This window comes from Chelmon rostratus, chromosome 6, assembly GCF_017976325.1.
Source record: "Chelmon rostratus isolate fCheRos1 chromosome 6, fCheRos1.pri, whole genome shotgun sequence".
NCBI lineage: Eukaryota > Metazoa > Chordata > Actinopteri > Chaetodontiformes > Chaetodontidae > Chelmon > Chelmon rostratus.
Genome location: NC_055663.1, coordinates 9,444,195 through 9,462,067, shown reverse-complemented (window position 1 = coordinate 9,462,067; position 17,873 = coordinate 9,444,195). Strand labels below are relative to the sequence as shown.

At 41.8% G+C, this 17,873-nt stretch overlaps 1 protein-coding gene across 1 annotated transcript; it reads right to left on the bottom strand.

Annotated features, from left to right (window-relative positions):
* Positions 1-2,470: 2,470 nt before the first annotated feature.
* On the bottom strand, positions 2,471-16,608 carry LOC121608013 (synaptic vesicle glycoprotein 2B-like). Its single transcript, XM_041939103.1, has 14 exons — positions 16,373-16,608; positions 14,226-14,452; positions 10,653-10,833; positions 9,443-9,594; positions 9,111-9,244; positions 8,675-8,764; positions 7,471-7,584; positions 7,165-7,253; positions 6,756-6,831; positions 6,502-6,590; positions 5,361-5,494; positions 3,653-3,853; positions 2,838-2,997; positions 2,471-2,654 (listed from the first exon to the last, which is right to left on the bottom strand). Exons 1-14 carry the CDS (start codon positions 16,606-16,608, stop codon positions 2,471-2,473), a joined length of 2,067 nt encoding a protein of 688 aa, XP_041795037.1.
* Positions 16,609-17,873: the final 1,265 nt, after the last annotated feature.

Genomic DNA, 17,873 nt, shown 5'->3' with positions numbered 1-17,873 from the left:
TCATCACATGTTGGTTCCAGCTGATTATTTTGTATGATCTGAAAGTATCAAATGATACTGATTTAAAATGATGCATAACACAGAACGGTTTGCTGTTTTTAGTCTATAAATTGCTTAATCAGTCACTAAAACTTTCATTAATCACTGTAACTGCGAGTCATTTGTACTGTTGCTGTCATTCCCAAACTCCAGACACCCGTGCACAAACATTTGCTTGTGGCTTGAGGTTTGAAACTGAAGTGACAAAGCTGACACAACATCAGTGTATGGATGCTGTTGATCCAGCTTGAGTTTAGAAAATACTTAGCCCTTGTAACAGTTTCACAAGTCTTTGTTAAATATTAAGATTAAGATAAGATTATTAAGATAAACATTAAGAATAAGTTTTCTTGTTCAGTTTATTACAATTTTCCAACATTTATTTTATGTTATTTGACTTCATTTTACTTCCATCAGTCAATTTTGTGTCCCCCACCTAAATAACAAATGGCAGTTATGGCTGCAGGAAGTCGATATACCATCATTTTCACAACAACGTGATTATCGATTTGAATGCAGGGAAGCCAGTGTGTGGTCCCACTGCAGGATTTCTGATGTACATGAACAGGAAGTTCGTGGCTTTCAGTTTCTTCCACGAGATGGTGCAATAATGCAATTACTCATTTTGGCCCAGAAGAAGTATGAGTGGAAAAATGAGAAGGAAGGTGAAAAGAATACGGTGATTAAAAAGGAGAGAGAAAGAGAGCAACATGAACACTGTCATCTGTTCCTGAAAATACACCCATCCAAAATGCACATTTTCCCTGTGCTGACGGCAGGAGGACATTAAGGAGCAGGAGTTAAAGATGGGGTTATTTCTCAGTGACCCAACTTTTAGTTCATTCTGAGGTTTCTAGTTGCAAAAAGTATTTCGAAAAACATTTTTTGAAGGATTAAGTTGCACAAAGTTAAATTCTAACTAAAATTAAGAGAACTTGCTGTTGATGTCTGTTTTCAGTTGTGTACTTGTTTGTTAACACTGTAATTATCAAAAAGAAGACATTTAAGATGTGTTTATTTCATTAGTGATCTCCAGGGGATGTGAGGTGGTGCAGACTGACGATGACAGTACTGTAATTTGATTGGTTCAGTATCTGTGTGGGTGGTCAGCTCGCTGAGAATAGTTATCTGCTGCTTAGGCCGGTCCGAGTTTTCAGCACTCCCAACGTTCCCAACGTGTGACGTGATTCAAGTGACAGGTAATGCAGTGATGGTGTTACAGGACCACCTGCTGCTGTGAGTCATGACGTCTGCGCCACAGACCACAGCTGGACCCGTTAAAGAACGACAGCTAACGCTAGTAAGACGCCTCTTTTCTGTAGTGCAGGAGGAACACAGCGCTGAGTGTGTCAGAGAGCTGCCTACGTCTCAGCAGGTGTTGAAATAACATGAACAAAAAGTCATGTCTTTTGGGAATCAGAGCTAATGCTAGCACTTCAGGCTAACTAACTTCCACTTTCTGAGTGGAACATACAGTAAATGTAACAGTGCAATGAGTGCCGCCCAATGTTGTATGTCCTAAATTGCTAATGGTAGGTAACCGATGCTATGAGAACTATGTGGGTAAAAACATCATATACTGTATCAAGATTTATTAGCTATAGAAGGCTATGAAGTGCTCAACTAAAAATACCTCTCCCTGCAATGCTGCTTCTGCAAATATTGCCAAAAAAAGGATTTATCCATGACTCCTCCTATCCTCGAATTTACCAGGTCATTGAAGAATATATCCTCTGTGACAATTTTGAGTTGATCTTGTACACAGACCACAGGTACAGACAGGTACAGTATCCTGATATGTGACTAAGACAGAGGCATAACTATAAGACGTCTGTAATAGCACAAGACAAGGGAATCATTGTTGACAATTGGACAGTGGCGCACAAAGCAGAGGGAAATTTAAAGACTTGAACTTCAGAAAGTCTCTTTCACAATTTAAACACAAAGGCGATTATTTGCTATAATAAAGCCTAAAAAAGTGCCCGTCACAGAAAACATTTGGATAGCGTCTGACATTATTCCCCATCATGCATGGAATTACTGGTAGACAGTCAAGAAGCAGAAGATATGAAAGCCAGTTAGATTAACATTATTACTCACTCGTATCATCAATAGTAAATCCAGTGTGTCTTAATAGATCTGCTGCATTACTGAGGGATCACACTTTTTTGGACAGAAATAAACATGTTCTCTCAGTTTTAGCCTCATTTTTTAACACCAAAACTTGTGCACACCTTAACCCGTCTGCCTGCCATCAAAGCACAACATGAAAATGGTTCACATGCAAAAAATGAGAGTTATTTCCATTCTTGCTTTCTTTCAAATGCAGAGTGAAGTCAAAATCAATTAAACAGCTTCCAAAATTGAGCAGATGTTTCGGCCTCTCCCTCCCCTGACGATGCCCCCCCTTCCCCGTCCACCTCAAACGCCCTCACTGCAGGATTTTCTCTCGCGTGTCAGGTAGTCTGAGGGCCACCAGGCCGCCACACACCAGCGCAGCGAAGGACAGCAGGATGGGGACGGCTTTGGTGACGCCCACAAAGCTGCTGAAGATAGAGCTGCCGAGCACCGCCGCCAGCTTACACAGAGCGTTCAGCACGCCGAACGCTGTGGCCCTGAGAGACACAGAGACGAGACACGGGCTTTAGACGAGCAATGCACTGAAACCGTACTTTGACTGAAGATCTTTAACTGTTAGCATTTTTGTCTGCTTGACAATATTTGTACAATAAATTTGCACACTAAGCAGAACTGTTCAGCACAGTTGTTTTATCGTATCTTCATTGGACACGTGGTACCTTTTCGATGTAGGGTACAGTTCCACAGTCACCACCTCAATGCCGTTCCATGCAGCTACACTGACACCACAGAACAGACACTGGAGGGCAATGATTGCTGATTGGCTGAAGCTCAGAAACAGGAAGAAGGTGCAGCCTGCTGAAATGAGCATGGATCCACCTGAGGGGATCACAGAAATCCTATTGTTGAATCCTGCAGTCTCTCACTGTATACTTAGATAACACAGATCATTTTTCTGCACTGGTGCCAAAAAAATAAAAATAAAAATAAAAATGGATTGGGCTGGAAAAGCAGCAACAACCAACATGACTGAGCTCAAAAGAAAAAAAAAAACACCTTGAAGAGAAAACCACTACAACCACCGCCATCAATTAGGAAACTAGCCCACACTGTTTGACTGGCTGCTGATATCTGGGAGGTGCAAAACTTTTTAATTTTGAAGTTTTCCATATTCATTGATGCTTCAATATCTTATCCATGAACATGTATTATTTAATCCACTGTAAAAGGCACAGAGGATGCAGTGTTCTTATGTGGGAGTTTACTTGTGGTTGAATTGGTCATTCTACCAAAGTAGCATCATCACTAAGCCTCACTTGCTACTGTGTATGGACTGTCGATGCTGTTCTGGATACAGTGTGTGGGATGCAGCTGAAGCATACGTGACATTTTAGAAAGCATGCCAATCCATTTAGACTGCAAAAGACTGGGGTGAACTGTCCTTTGTGAGTTTCAGACATTCATGACATTATTATATCACGCTATCCATATGGAAGATTTAAACCATCAGAGTAAAGGTTAAAAAAAATATCACCTATGATCTTGACCCTGCCGATCTTCTCCATGAAGAGAGCTGAGATGATGTTGCCTGGCAACACAGCCAGACTGCCCAGGAAGCTGACCAGGTAAATAAGAACGTCGTTCTCCTCAACAGTGTCCAGGTGACAGCCGTGTTTGTTGTGCTCAAAGGTGGTGTTCTCCAGCCTACAGTTGATAAACTTCTCCTCCCACACGTCTGCAGAGAACAGGAGAACAATGAAACATAACATGGAGTTTACGGAAGAGGGTCAGCTGGTGATCCGTGGAAATCAAAATCAGTGAAACTGCATAACTGAAATTGCTTAATTGTTGAATTATAGACTATAAATGCTGCGGTATGTGGCATTGGGTCATGCTAGATGCTTCCCTTTACACATTAAATAAAAGAAGTACAAAAGATCAATGTGTTGTATTGTTCAATATTTTCTACCATGAAGCCTTTTAAAGGATATCATATACACTTTGATCACTTGGGACTGCAGTTAGTATTGAACTGGCATTCTCTACCTAATTACACACGTGGCAGTACATTTCTAAAAGAAGCACGCACTATTGGAGCAAACAGCTGGACAGTGTTGGTGGAACACTTTCACATAAATTCTGGATTGGGGTTTGGAACCAGACAGCCTGGAGAACGATGCTCAACCCGAGGGAAAGATTTACAATAAAGGTTTCTTTGTCATCCACAAAACTATCATTCATTGAAATAGTAATTACAATATCAGACCAAGAAAGGTTGGTCCAACCTTTTATTAGGGCACCATTTATAACGAGCTAGTCAGTGGCAACTATATAGACTGTACAGCTTTAATGCCGATGAAATGGTCTTGAAAATGTGCAATCAAAGCAGCTTATTAAACAACATTTCAAATCTTATTAAGCTACTGATACATTTATTGTGGTCTGGATACACCACAGCCCTTTTCCAGACCAGAAGGTAAGAAGTTCAACTAGAAGAGCCTTTCTGATGAATTAAAGAACAACAAAGACAAACAATTTTCTTTTTATCCAAGCTGGTTCTTGTAAATGCCTTGTAAGGGATCTATTCAGTAAACTAATTAGTTAGTTAGTCAGTCAACTCTAATTAGTTTAACTATTAACCATCTATAGAGCCATTAGTCACAACCTATAAACCCATTACAAGACTGCCTTATTAGAAAAGTTAGTAGAAAGACCTTTTTTGGAGAAGTAAATTATGCGACTAAACACTACATTACCTAATCAGCCCATTACTGGAATAGGTTATGGATAACAAGCATTGTGGCTTTGCAATGCAGTGCTGCCAATATGACATGTCTCATGGTGAAAGACTTTCATATCATGTTTAATATTGAGTAGCTTGGGAGCATTGCAAATATGTGTTTAACCTCTCTAATTTCCAGTGGTTAAACACATGTGGACAATGTGACCTTTGGTTATGACTCCTAACTACTCTGTTGACAACTGGCAGTAATGAGAGAGAATAATGGCTGACATGGGGCCTGCTTGTTTTCCACCGTGACCACATTGGAAGCCCACTTATTACCAAACGAGGTGAAGATGGAGCCAATGAAAATGTTTTTTGTTGAAGTGTGGTCCAGAGGGCACTGACGGGCTGGCATTTGTTCCTGTGAGCAAAGCTTTTAACAAACCTCATATTTAACCTCTTATGTTCTGCACTGCAGTAACTGATCATTTCAAGCACCTGCTCCAGCTGAACCTACCTGTGTTAGAGAAGACAGTGAAGCGGAAGGTGCAGTTCTCAAATATTGTGTCTGTGAACTTGACGTCCTCAAAGCTACAGTCTTCAAACAGTGAGTCCTCAAACTTTACTGACTTCATCTCTATACTGATGAACCTATGGGGATGGGATGGGACACACACACAAACCAACAGACAAAGAAAACATGGACTCTCACTTCTATTGTTGTGGCAGCACAGAATCAGAATAGACAGGATGGACTCAACTGTGATAAATCCAAGATGGCCACCACTGATAATAATATCCATGGCAATATTATATATTCAGTGGAAGCCTGTTAATCATACTATTCATGTCAAAATGAAGGTTAGAATCCATTCTGTCTGTTTTAATTCTGTGAAAATCATAGAAGTTAAATAATATACAGTAGCGCAACATACTGTATATCTGCACTGAAAACTTTCTCATGCAGAGGTGAAGCATCCTTGAAGATAAACTCCATCATTTTGTTTTAGCACCAAATAGCGACGTGAAGTTCCGAAGTTTCCTCCCAGTTCAATGTGAGATTCAACTGGCCACAAAGTGCATGCGACTGCAGAGGCCGTGCACTCTAAGTGCAAAAGAAGGCACGTGAAGTTGAGAAAAAGTGGGCTAAGAACCCAACAAAGGATGGTTTGCGTGCATAAGACCTTCTATGTCCTTTGTATGTAACAAAATCAGGAGCTTTATCTTTACTGACTTCACCCACATGGATAGTAAACCTCTGGCATAGGCATGTATACAAAATAAAAGTATGCTGTTGGTAATATCTGAAAAGAGTGATTGAAAGCGTGAAGCATTCATAAACCTTCCAAGATTAACTGTCTTCACAGTGTAATTCAACGTTTATCTGTTCTCACCATTAGCATATGCAACCAAGTGATTACCTGCAGACATGTTTCGTCGATTCCAGAGCGTCACGCACAACAAAACACAGCGTGCAAACCACAGTTTCTGATAACGACGTAACTGAGAGTGAAATGATTGATAGACCTAATAAAAAAATAATAAACTGAGGAATATTTAAGTGCAGTACATGTACTGCATATATACCTCAAAGAACCTCAAATACCTCAAGTAAACCTGTTTGCTCTGTGTCCAGAAGGTGACACAGTGAGACTTACTTGTCCTGGATGTATTCTCCTTCTTTATGGATCTGGTTCTCCAAAGAAAAGTTAAAATGGAATTTCTCTACTCGCTCTTTATGGAACACCTGAGCAGAGACAAAGTAGCATTAATTGATTTTCTGTGCAGGTGTTTTTAAGCGATGTCAGTATAAAAATCATGAATATGCTTATTAGCTGAGGTTGAAATCTCACCAAAGCAGGACAAAATGATCTGTGCTGCTATGTGTTGCATGGATTTTTGGTCACCTTACCTTGACCTTGGACTGGTACTCCTCGTACTGAAGGTGTTTGATCATGTCAGGGAACCAAACAGACAGACCATAGTAACTGTGAGAAAAAGGTAGATTGAGAGAGGACTGAGTCAACAGGAGGTGTATAAAACAACCAGAGTGCAACTGCAGCCCAAACAGAAAGACTGCAGCCTCCTCATTACACTAGAGATTAGACTCCTGACCCTTTGGTTGTATTTTTTTAATTGGCCTTGCTCTTTGGTGTGTCCTGAGTGGACCAGCAATCTGAGACATGTGTCAGGTACTTGCAACATTCCTGGTTTAACTCTGGCCTGAAGTCAGTTGTCAAATTCTTCTTTCTCCCCATGATTTCTGTCACTGTTCCTTATTAACCCAGACGATGGTGCCATACATGACACTGTGAACTCACCTGAAAGCCATGCAGAACCAGATGATGGCCATGAAGAGCGTAGCAAACCTCAGTTCTGCAGATAGGAGAGATGCTACGTTCCTCAACACCTGGGACAAACATGCATTCAAAGACCTGAATTACAAACCAGGAGCATCTATATTAAGTGCTACTGACTATATGCTCACTCTTCACAATGTAGTTCCAAGCAAAGGCCATGTTTTACAGTTATGCAGATTCTAATTTAAATATTCATTTATCCTACAACACTGAGCCGACATGTTGCCGGCTGCAGTCTGTTCCTGTAGTGGGTGTGATACTACGTACCAGTTTGCAGAGTGTGAGTGAGCGTACAGCCCAGCGTTGGGCAGCTGTTCCTGTTGCAGTCTGAATCTCAATAAACTCATCCTCTGCTGTCTTTGGAGCCTTGATGTGAGTCACCTGAAAAGATAGAATACAGTTTAAAAGACTATCTGGTCTTTGTCCAAGTTTTGGTCCGGTTGAGCCACTCACAGAGTCTGAAGGTGGCAACCTGGACACTTACCAGCGTGCATATAAGCAAAACTGGTTTGATATCAGTAGCAAAATACCAGATTGGACTGGTAATACCAAGTTATACCACTAGGTGTCAGACAGCCCTGAGTGGAATACAATGAGAGCCCACGTGCAGCGACGCCTCAATCAGGAAAACTGAGTGACTCATTGTGTTTTTATTTCTCATAACCAGTTGTGACAGTCAAGAGACAGTCCTGCACATAACAACAAGCTGTTCTTACACTCTAATTCTTCCACAGATTAAAAAAAACAGTATATACTGTGTCAACTACTGACCTTTAGAGGTGCCATGGAGTCATGGTAACTTCCCCCTGTTTTCAGTCTTTATGCTAAGCTAAGATAACTTCTAATTAAATGGGCAGATATGAGATGGTATGGATCTCCTTGGCAAGAAAGCAAATAACTATTCAATGCTTTTAGGGAACAGCTGCAACCCCCCCAAAAATGGATGACATAAACATCTGTCAAATGGGCTGCCTGTGATCCTGTCTGCACTGCACATCTGTGCAAAAGGTACAGCTAATGTATGCCAGTATTTCACACTCCCTGTCTGATGCTAAAGCATGTTTCTAGTCATGTTAACTCATTAAATTTCTTAATCTGATCACTTTGGTTTAGGTTCTAAGGAGGTGTGTGTCAACACCTTCCAGGCAAAGGCAAGTAAACAACATATCTACGTTCACATCTAGCCGGCCTGCACACTGTCAACAGTTTCAGGCCGAACCTTGAATTTTCATCCTGTGGGATTTACAGTACAGTCCATTATTTACCAAGCTTCTTTAGAAAGTTAACTGTGCAATGACTACACAGGGAGCTCTGAGCGAAAACACATTGGGGTACTGTACTGTAAATCTGACAGGAGCGCAGCAGTTTGAGTGTTTTCATGGATATTACTGGAAAAAATGTATGTACTCATTTCACATTTGTTCATATCTGCATAGTATATTTGTTATATTGGGCAGCTACATGCACTCACAGTGAAGACTTTTTCTGGCTGTCCCTTGGCCCTCCAGTTGGTGTCATGGACCTGCTTCAGGATCATCCACGCCTCATCATGCTTGGCATTCTGCTCAACACAAACACAGACATCAAACATGTAAGCAGCCATATAAAACAATTCTGTAGTATGGGGGTAAAAAAACGTTGCAACTAATTAGCAACATGGTACACTCCAAAGATTAAATCCATAAATAAATATAAATGTGTAATGCATCGTTAATTTGTTTAGCTTCATAGAGGTCCCATGTTCCTGGTTGGAATCACAGGTAATTTAATGGTCTCACATTATTGAGTAAGGGAGCTTCAGGTTTAATGACGCCCAAAGGACCATTTGAACTGTGACCTGCTGATCCTTCACTGCATCCACAAAGTGTTGCAGTAGATGGTCAATGTAAACATGTCTGCAGTCTCACCTCCAGCAGGAAGCGGGGGCTCTCAGGCATGAAGGTGAGTCCGACCAGAGAGGCAATAGCAGGAAGAGCAGCGACCAGGACAAACACCCGCCAGCTGTGGAACTGGAACTCTGTGCCCATACTGAACCCCCAGCCTGTACACGCACGCACACACATACACACACACACACACACACACACAACGTTGATGCAGGGAGCTGTGTGAGGTTACCAGAACCGTGTACTGATATCACAGATATCATGTGGCACAACAGGAGCACCTCCCTGACCCCACACCACCCACCAACACACACACCCATTTGATTGTGGACTGTCGATATTTAAGTTCTTACCATATCTGGGTATGACCCCCCAGGCAGTGAATGAGGCATAGATCCCACCGATCATCCAGAACATACAAAGCCAGGACAGATGCTCGCCCCTCTTGTCCATCTGAAGAAACTCAGAGAAGTACGAGTACACAATCGGCACCGTGCCGCCAATTCTGAGAGGAGAGAGTGACGATGGGAAAATAAGGAAACAGAGAGTTATAGTAGTTATAGCTAACAATTTAAAAACACAACCACAAAATCAGCATGAACCATTTTTTTTAAAGGGGGATCTATTAAAGTTGTCCCCTTTGAGATTCACTGACCACTGAGCCAGAAAAAAAAAGCTTTAAGTGGCAAACGAAAACAGAAAATCACAAAGCAAAGTTAAGATACTTTATCAGGGAAAGCAAAGGGTTATGTTTATTCATATCACATGTCACAAATAGACCAAAAAGCATTAATATCACTACATGTTGGTGCAGGTATTTGCAGCAGAGAGGGTATGCATGACAGATTCTATCTACATATGGGGCAAGCATTGTTGCGGTGCAAGCTGTGAGTGTGCATCACATTCACTGCGCCGTGCTCGGTATGTGACCTCCTTTCTGAGTCAGCGCGGCTCCCTGTGGACGACAGTTATTCTGAGATGGAACACGCTGCTGTGCCTCTGCAATGAAACACTAACCGGGCTCCGCATATGGATTGTGTGGAGCTTGATTTGTTGTGTGATGAGTTAAGAAATGAGTAATGATTTTCTTTTAAGCATATTTCTTATATGAATTATATGGATACAGATTTATGATGCATTTAAAAAAAATAACCAACACATTTTATGAACATGCATTGCTTTATAATGTTATATAGATATATATAGATTTGTTTTCCTTATGATACAGAAAATTCCTGATTATAATTCATATGATATGAAAAAAAAAAAAAGAATCCCTTTCCATCATCACTTCAGACCCACTAGAATCGGTTGCCCTCTTCCTCTATTTTCTTATTTTGCTGTGGTTGGGATGTTTCTGGGTTGGCTTTGGGAAGTGAGTGTGCAGCCCCCAGCAAATAACAGCACACAGGTGAGGTTGAGACTTTATAAAAAGGTACCGTCCAGGTGCCAGACTGTAAGCAGCATGGCTCCAAGAGGAAGCTATGATAATGGCAGCGCACAGCGCAGAGAACTGTTCACAAACTGACTAAAAGGAATAGAGTGTGTGTCTATAAGCGTTACCCGATGCCAGACAGCAGCCTGAAGAAGAGGAAGAAGCCGTAGTCCTGGGCGAAGGAGGACAGGAAGGCAAAGATACAGTTTATAGCTAATGCCACAATCAGACAACGCCGACGGCCAACTTTGTCTGCCAGGCCACCCCACAGGAAAGCTCCCACCATCATGCTCAGGAAGACCATCAGACCTGCACAGAGACAGAGACAGAGAGATTGCCTGTGTGATCAGTCACATCAAGGAGCACGATAATTAGACTTTTTTGAGGATTCAAGCACCACCTTTCTTTTGCTTTTTCAATCCTTGTACATTGTGGTTGGTCCAAAACCTCATAAACACGGTGATAGGGCTATCGTTATATCATATTACCTCTTTCATGTCAGCTGCAAGCTAATTGATGGTGAAGCTAATGAAGGGAGTGTGTTCCTCTTCAAAGCTACCTACTGAGGATTTGCTAACTTAGCTTCCATTTTTCTTTTTTAGTTCCATCCTGCCTCATACACTCATACGAGTCTACACATGATCCAGGCTGTTTGCCACTGCACTGGCCTCCACAACCATGTTCTGTCAGTGAAGTAACTTGTAACAGCCAAACCTTCAGTTGCCTGTACAAAGTCAAGAATTTCACTTTACAACCATGCATTTGCAGCAGCTCGTCCAAATCAGCTTTTTTATCTCTGGAACAACTTCCAGAGTGATGTGGTGGCTCAACATGTCTGCCGTTTATCTTACTGTTTGTCTTTTCCAGTTTGAAATGAGCTGCGTTTTTCTGTCTCCACAAAGTATAACCCTACAGTAACTGGCAGCATTACACCTCAGTATGCAGATACAGAGCTGCCTGTGTGACAAATCATATTAAGTCTCAAATTATAAACCCCATCTGCAAAAACTGTACAAAAAACATGATTTTATATACATACACATGAAGACTTTCAGTACAACAAAATGCGACTCCTTACCCTAGCACTAGTAAGAACAGCTATGATGCAGATCTATTTTCAAACTCTGTTGCTGAAATACGGGGCATCACTGAAATGCAGTACGGCTCTTTCCAAGGTCAGGACAGAGAGTATCGATGACTCTGGCTGTGTCTGCTGACTCAGAACACCAACACAGACACTCAGTCTTGTTGAAAACACAGCTCTGAACCAAACTGGGGTAAGGTGGGAGAATGGAGGAAGTGTGGGACAGCAGAAGAACCAACCAGGAAGGGAGGAGGTGTAGGAGGAGGAGAAGAAACAGGGAGAGAGTGGAGGCAGAGGGGAAAAAAACAGGAGAGATAGACAGGAACGCAGATCAATCCAACGCACCATGTATTTAATATTTGAGAGCATAATTTATCAGTCTGTAAGTCTGCTTTTTTCCTCAGCACTTCAGAAACTTGTTCAAATCCATTCAGTTTCTTAATCTTGTGACTGTGAACAGTTAGCCACAAATTGTGTGTGTGTGTGTGTGTGTGTGTGCGTGTGTCTGTGTGTGCGTGTGTCTGTGTCTGTAAAAGGCTTCAGTTGATGCTGCTGAGTCTCCATCTGCCTGAGCAGTAAGAAAATGAGATGGACACACAGATGGAAAAGGAGGAGGGGAAAAAAACCCCAGAAAGCATATTAGATGAGGGTCGCCCCCTAATCTGATGGACAGATGGTAACAAAGGAGAGAAAGTTGGGAGCAAAGTATCCTTGATTTGTCTCTCTGCTGCAGCCACCACCCTGTCTGGTGCTGGGTCTGCTGGTTGCAGACGGGGAGGGAAGGTTTTGGAAAGACTGCTGATTGTAAACACAAAGAAGGACTGCCCAGCACCAGATGTACAGGCAGCTAACATCGCAGCTAATGTGTGTTCATGTCACTGTTTCCTCTGATCACCAGCAGAGGTCAATAAAGGTCCCCTCTTTAAATTACACTCTGTTTCATGTGACTTTCAGTTGTAGAAAATACACACATATATCTCAAAAAAATATTGTTAATTGGGAATGTTGTTGACACACACACACACACACACACACACACTGCTATTTTCTTCCCTCTTTCTCTTTTCTCTCTCTCTCTCCATGTTCTCTTTTTCCTTCCCCATCTTCTCCTTTCCATCTCTTCTGATCTCTCTTTGCCTTCCTCAACGTCCTTCCTTTTCCTTCCCTCCTTTCCTGTTTTGTCATCTTCCCCCTCTCCTCCTTTCCCCCTTTTCTCCTCAGCTTCATTATTGCACATAACATATTCTTCATACGTTTTTAGTTAGCAGTATATATAGATCAGTATACCAAGTCCATTTATACTGCTCACTCCCCATCAAACAGGACGATTCATTCCTTCCTCCTCAGTGTCCTTTGGCTAATTAAACTTTGCTGTTGCTTCTATCAATCGCAAGCTACGGTCAACAAAACCCAACACCTCTTGTATGCTGGTTTTGTTCTGCTCTTTCATCCTAGTGGGTTGCATGTGAACACTCACATTCAAGGTCTACCAGGAAAGGAAGGAATGATCCCCTTTGTGTTGCTGGAAGGCTTTTCATCTGAAACATCTGTGCAGGAAGTGTTTCACTGATATAAATGGTAAAGTGGACTGCAAGTGTGCAAGAGCGGTGGATAAAAAGATGTGGAAATGCGCATTAAATTGAACTTATCACACAACCCTGTCTCCACGAAATGACATTAATTTATTGCTTGTTTTGCGATTATTTTCAAAAAGGAAATGTAATTGCTGCCTGGCTTATGTACCCTGGCAACATCTCTTCTAGCGTTGGATGGGTCACATTTATGTACCACATGGCAGTCGTGGGGAGGTGGTTGGGGTGGACGGTGTTCATACAGAGTGCAGGACTGCGTCTCAGGTGTAGTCAGGTTTAGGTAACAGTTTGGTGAAGGTTAGCAAAAGATCCTGCTTTCGGTCAAATGTTACACTGAACACATCCTGTGTCGTTAGACCATAATCTTTCAGTAATATTAAAGAGTAGCCAAACACCAGACTGAAAGGCAGTGTTTTGTTGTCCACTCCATTTAAAAATGTAAAGCCCGTCTGACCACAGCCAGCATCACTGATGGGTGTGGTTGAGTGCGGTCGGGAGTGCACTTTGTTGCACCTGTAACCCCACCCAAAAGTGATGTCATGGTTTACTGGCATGCACCTGTCGATCACTCCAGCAAGGTGAGAGGAAGCAGTCAAGGTCGGGAAAAACAAGATTTTAAGGGGGTAATAAGTGAGATTAAATGAGGGTATTAAGATTTGAGTGTGAAACTACTTGTCTTGATATGTTATCTGGCAGATGTCGGGCACACAAGCTTTGGATCCAAGTGACTGTTGTCTGTGTCTAGTTTAAAGCACTGATCTGAGTTCCTTTACACAGAGGAACTCTGGCAAACACATCACAACTCGTGTTTCTCTGTCAGTCCCTCAGAAGAATATAGAAATCGCATCAAAATCAAATCAAAAATAGAGGCAGCTTTGTGCTTCTGTTCAGGGAAGCTAAGACCGACTAGAGAGAATCGATGCATCACTACACCACTACCGACAGCAGCGCAGACCCGAGCACATAAAAACACTTCTCACAAGGAAACCGCACTGCAAGCAACAATAAATCATTGGAGCCCTTACCCAACATTCCTTTCTCTGCATTGGACAGACACAGATCTTTCTCTGCAGACGGTAGAACGAACGCAACCACAAAACATTCCACTCCGTCTGCCATCAGAGCCAGGCCCAGCACCACGAACAGCGTCCACTGGAACTTCCCGTGGCCACAGTCCTCCATGATGTCCTGGTACTGTTCAGATAGCTCCTCGAGTTCAGAGACCGCACTGCCGGCCGCTCGGGTTTTAGCCCTGACACACAGAAGGAGAAAAAGAAGCCATAAAGAATATGTTTAACACCGTCAACAATCTTTGATTCCTTTAACAGCTTGATGAGCATCTCTGCCTGACAGATGTCTGGTTCTGGTGTTGTTTGTCACTTCCAGGGATCAAACAGGAAGATGAAATGATTAGGGGATTGATATTGCTGAAAAATCTGATCTAGCCACTGTGCAGAATCAAGTCATGGTTAAAAGTACAGAAACTGGAGTGTGACAGTTGAACTCTATGCTGTAATACTCTGAGAGTCTTAAATCTGGGACTGCACTACTGTCCCATGTTTGTTCTCTTCTGTGTGACACAGACAAGATGAAAACAAAACCAAACAAAAGCAGACTGTTAGACGACAGAAAGAATCACACCAGTTATATCAACCATGCACACCACAGCTTTATCAAAGACAATAACGCTGGTAACAATGAAGGCACACATAAGATGAAACTATGTCCATAAGTCCATAGCCTCAATGCTTCTCCTCAGACCTGCTACCGGGTCATGACAGGATCTTTTGTTTTGATGCCACAGTATCTTAACTCTGAGTCTGTGTAGTTTTTCATTGCTGTCTTTCTCGTTTGCCCTTTTTCTCCACAACAAGTGAGGAGTGGTAGCTGGTCATCGTCTTTCATCTAATTTAATCCAGTCTTGGACCTCTTGGTACACCTGGCCTGAGATCAGTTGTGGTTAAGATGCAACTAAAACTTGACTTTGTGACTTATAAATACTGAAAAATGTAATATTGTGTGTAGTTTTGCCTTTTGGAGCTCTGCCAAAGTGTCATGAATAATTCATAATGAATGCGCAAATGCCTCCATAACCCAACGCACACTTTCAGGTGCTGCTGCTGGAACCAGAATAAAATGGAGAAAAGTGCAGATTTAGATGAGAGAAATTCATTTGTGTATACACATAAACAAGTAGCTCAAATAAAAGTAGTAGAAGTAGTAGTTTCCAACAGATTATTTAAGCTTAAATTACATTATTCTTGACTGATCTCCTTACAGAACTTGGCTCTCTGCATTTAACCCATCCTAAGTATTAGGGGCGCTGGGAGGCCACTTGGTCAAGGGCACTGATATGAGAATTAACCTAACATACTTGTTTTTGATTGCGGGAGAAACTGGAGCACCCAGAAGAAACCCGTGCAAACACAGGGAGAACATGCAAACTTCACCCAGGAAAGCTCTGACCGCAAATCCAGCCCACGACCTTCTTACTCTGAGGCGACAGTCCTCACCACTTTTTAACCATGATTTTATCGATTAACAGTTAGTAGATAATTGATATGTGTAATCATTCACTGTGATCACCAACCCTGTACTGATTTTTGTGTTATTAATATATGTGTGCGTTAGTGGAATTAAAGTCTAGATTGATTTAAAAGTCTGCACTGCATTACCTCATAACAGAAATGCAACTCTGACAAAAATTAATGCAGACTTGGTGTTCACTGCGATGGATTACATAACTCAACCAGAGTCTGCATTATACAAAATGAATGGAAACCATGGCTGCCTGGAAATATACATCAACATTTCTAAGTGCCAGCCACTGGTGGAGTACACATCCAGATCCTTCACCATGTGCCAATACAATGTCTGTACAAACGTCCTCCATTCAAAATCCTACTTAAGTACATAAAAATACATTTATATTAGTGTTATCAGCAAATTAAACTTAGAGTATCAAGAATGAAAAAGAAAATGTGCAGAAAAATGTTGTTTGTTCTTTGTTTTATAAACATATCACCTGTCTTTTGTGTTACACATAGATGCTAGACATTCTTGTTTTTTGTGCTAATTTAAATGGCCAGGATAATTTATATTCATGCCACTATAGATATACGTAAAAATGATTTCCAGAACAAACAAAGAGAACAAATCCGCTTCATCTCACCGTGCGGCTCTCTGCGCAGCCTTCACCTCGTCAGGATGTGGTATCCCTTGATATTCTCCTTCGTACATCTGATCCTCTTCATCGTGCCCCTCGGTCACGTCACTCGCCGCGTCCTCTTCCTGGGGAGGGTAGTCTGCCTGGTAACCATATCCATCATGGCCACCGCCTTCTCCGTAAGTCCCATACCTATCACCCCCTCCTTGGTGGTGTATATTGTTTTGGTAGGGGTCAGCCATCTTGGCTAACAAAGCCTGCTTGGCTAAAAGCTAACTTTACAGCAGGAAGAGGGTTTTTGTTTGGCTTATTAATTATGTCGAGCCTGGTGATAAGTGATCAAGATATCCTTGTTATTCAATCTTTCAGTTAAGCATGATGAGCTAATTAGCTTGAGAGTGCAAATTATGCTAAACTGCTAGTGCCACAGTCATTAATAACAGTGACTGTGCTCCTCCCACTGACCTGCAGAGTTAATAGTGAATAATGGTGCAAACATCTAACATCTCAAACTGAGCCACTTTGTTGAGCAGTGCATTTTATGCAGTCATGATTTTCGATGTAAGAGGAGATATGCTGAACGCGAGTGAGCTCCAGGTGGAACTTCTTTGTGTGGTCACAAGTGTCTGTCTCAGTTCCTGGTTGTGCTGGTGGTGACGCCAGAGTCCTAAGATCCTGTCTTCAGTTTTTACTCCTGAAAACAGAAAAAAACTGAGGTTAGACTGTTGCACAGCCATGTAGCTGTACTTTTTTTGTGCTTGTTTTACATTTATCCACATAAGAAATAAAGTGTGTTTGTACGCCAACAACCACCTCATCATTTGTGGTTGTGGGATAACAAAAAACCTTTAAGTGGAAATTTTAGTTTAAGTGGTTTGTCTTTCTTTTTCCTTACTGTATCACAGATGGAGGAGTGCAACAAACACACATGCATTCACACACAGTCTTGTTCAACCTGAGCAATGCCAGCTTGAAGTGTTGTAAATGCTGTACCACTTATCCTGTAATGCAAAATAATCCCTCCATGGAGTTTTTATTGCAGGCTGTTTGTGAAGGCAGATGGTCCCGGGAGGAGTTCAGGCTAACATATGAAGCCACTGCTGGTCCTATGTTGTTTACATATGATAAGATGAAGATCCCTCCCTGCTAAATAAAGTTCAGATTTCATTTGCTTCACAGGAGAAATCATTTCAGTGTAATTTTGGAGGATCTTCTGTTTGTAAAACCTGTGCTTAAGCCTGCTCCATACTGCTGACCCCTGCTGAAAGTCATTACAGTAATATGACTCAGCCAATCATTTCACCTTCTCTGAGTGCTTTCATGGTGTACAGGAGGCTTTTCCCCGATAACTCATTATTAAAAAACAGTGAATAAGGTACTGCTTTGAGCTAAATGCTAACCTCAGCATGCTTACATGCTTACAATGACAATGCTAACATGTTGGTGTTTAGCAGGTATATTGTTTACCACATTCACCATAGCATGTAGAATTTCCTAATTAGTACTA

What these genes read in the sequence shown, in the direction of transcription:
- LOC121608013 (XM_041939103.1), bottom strand. Translation starts at nt 16,608, where the DNA reads ATGGCTGACCCCTACCAAAACAATATACACCACCAAGGAGGGGGTGAT. An exon ending in GCCCCCGCTTCCTGCTGGAG is followed by an intron (nt 8,765 to 9,110) that starts GTGAGACTGCAG and finishes TGTGTTGAGCAG; the next exon opens with AATGCCAAGCATGATGAGGC. An exon ending in CACTCACACTCTGCAAACTG is followed by an intron (nt 7,254 to 7,470) that starts GTACGTAGTATC and finishes TGTTTGTCCCAG; the next exon opens with GTGTTGAGGAACGTAGCATC.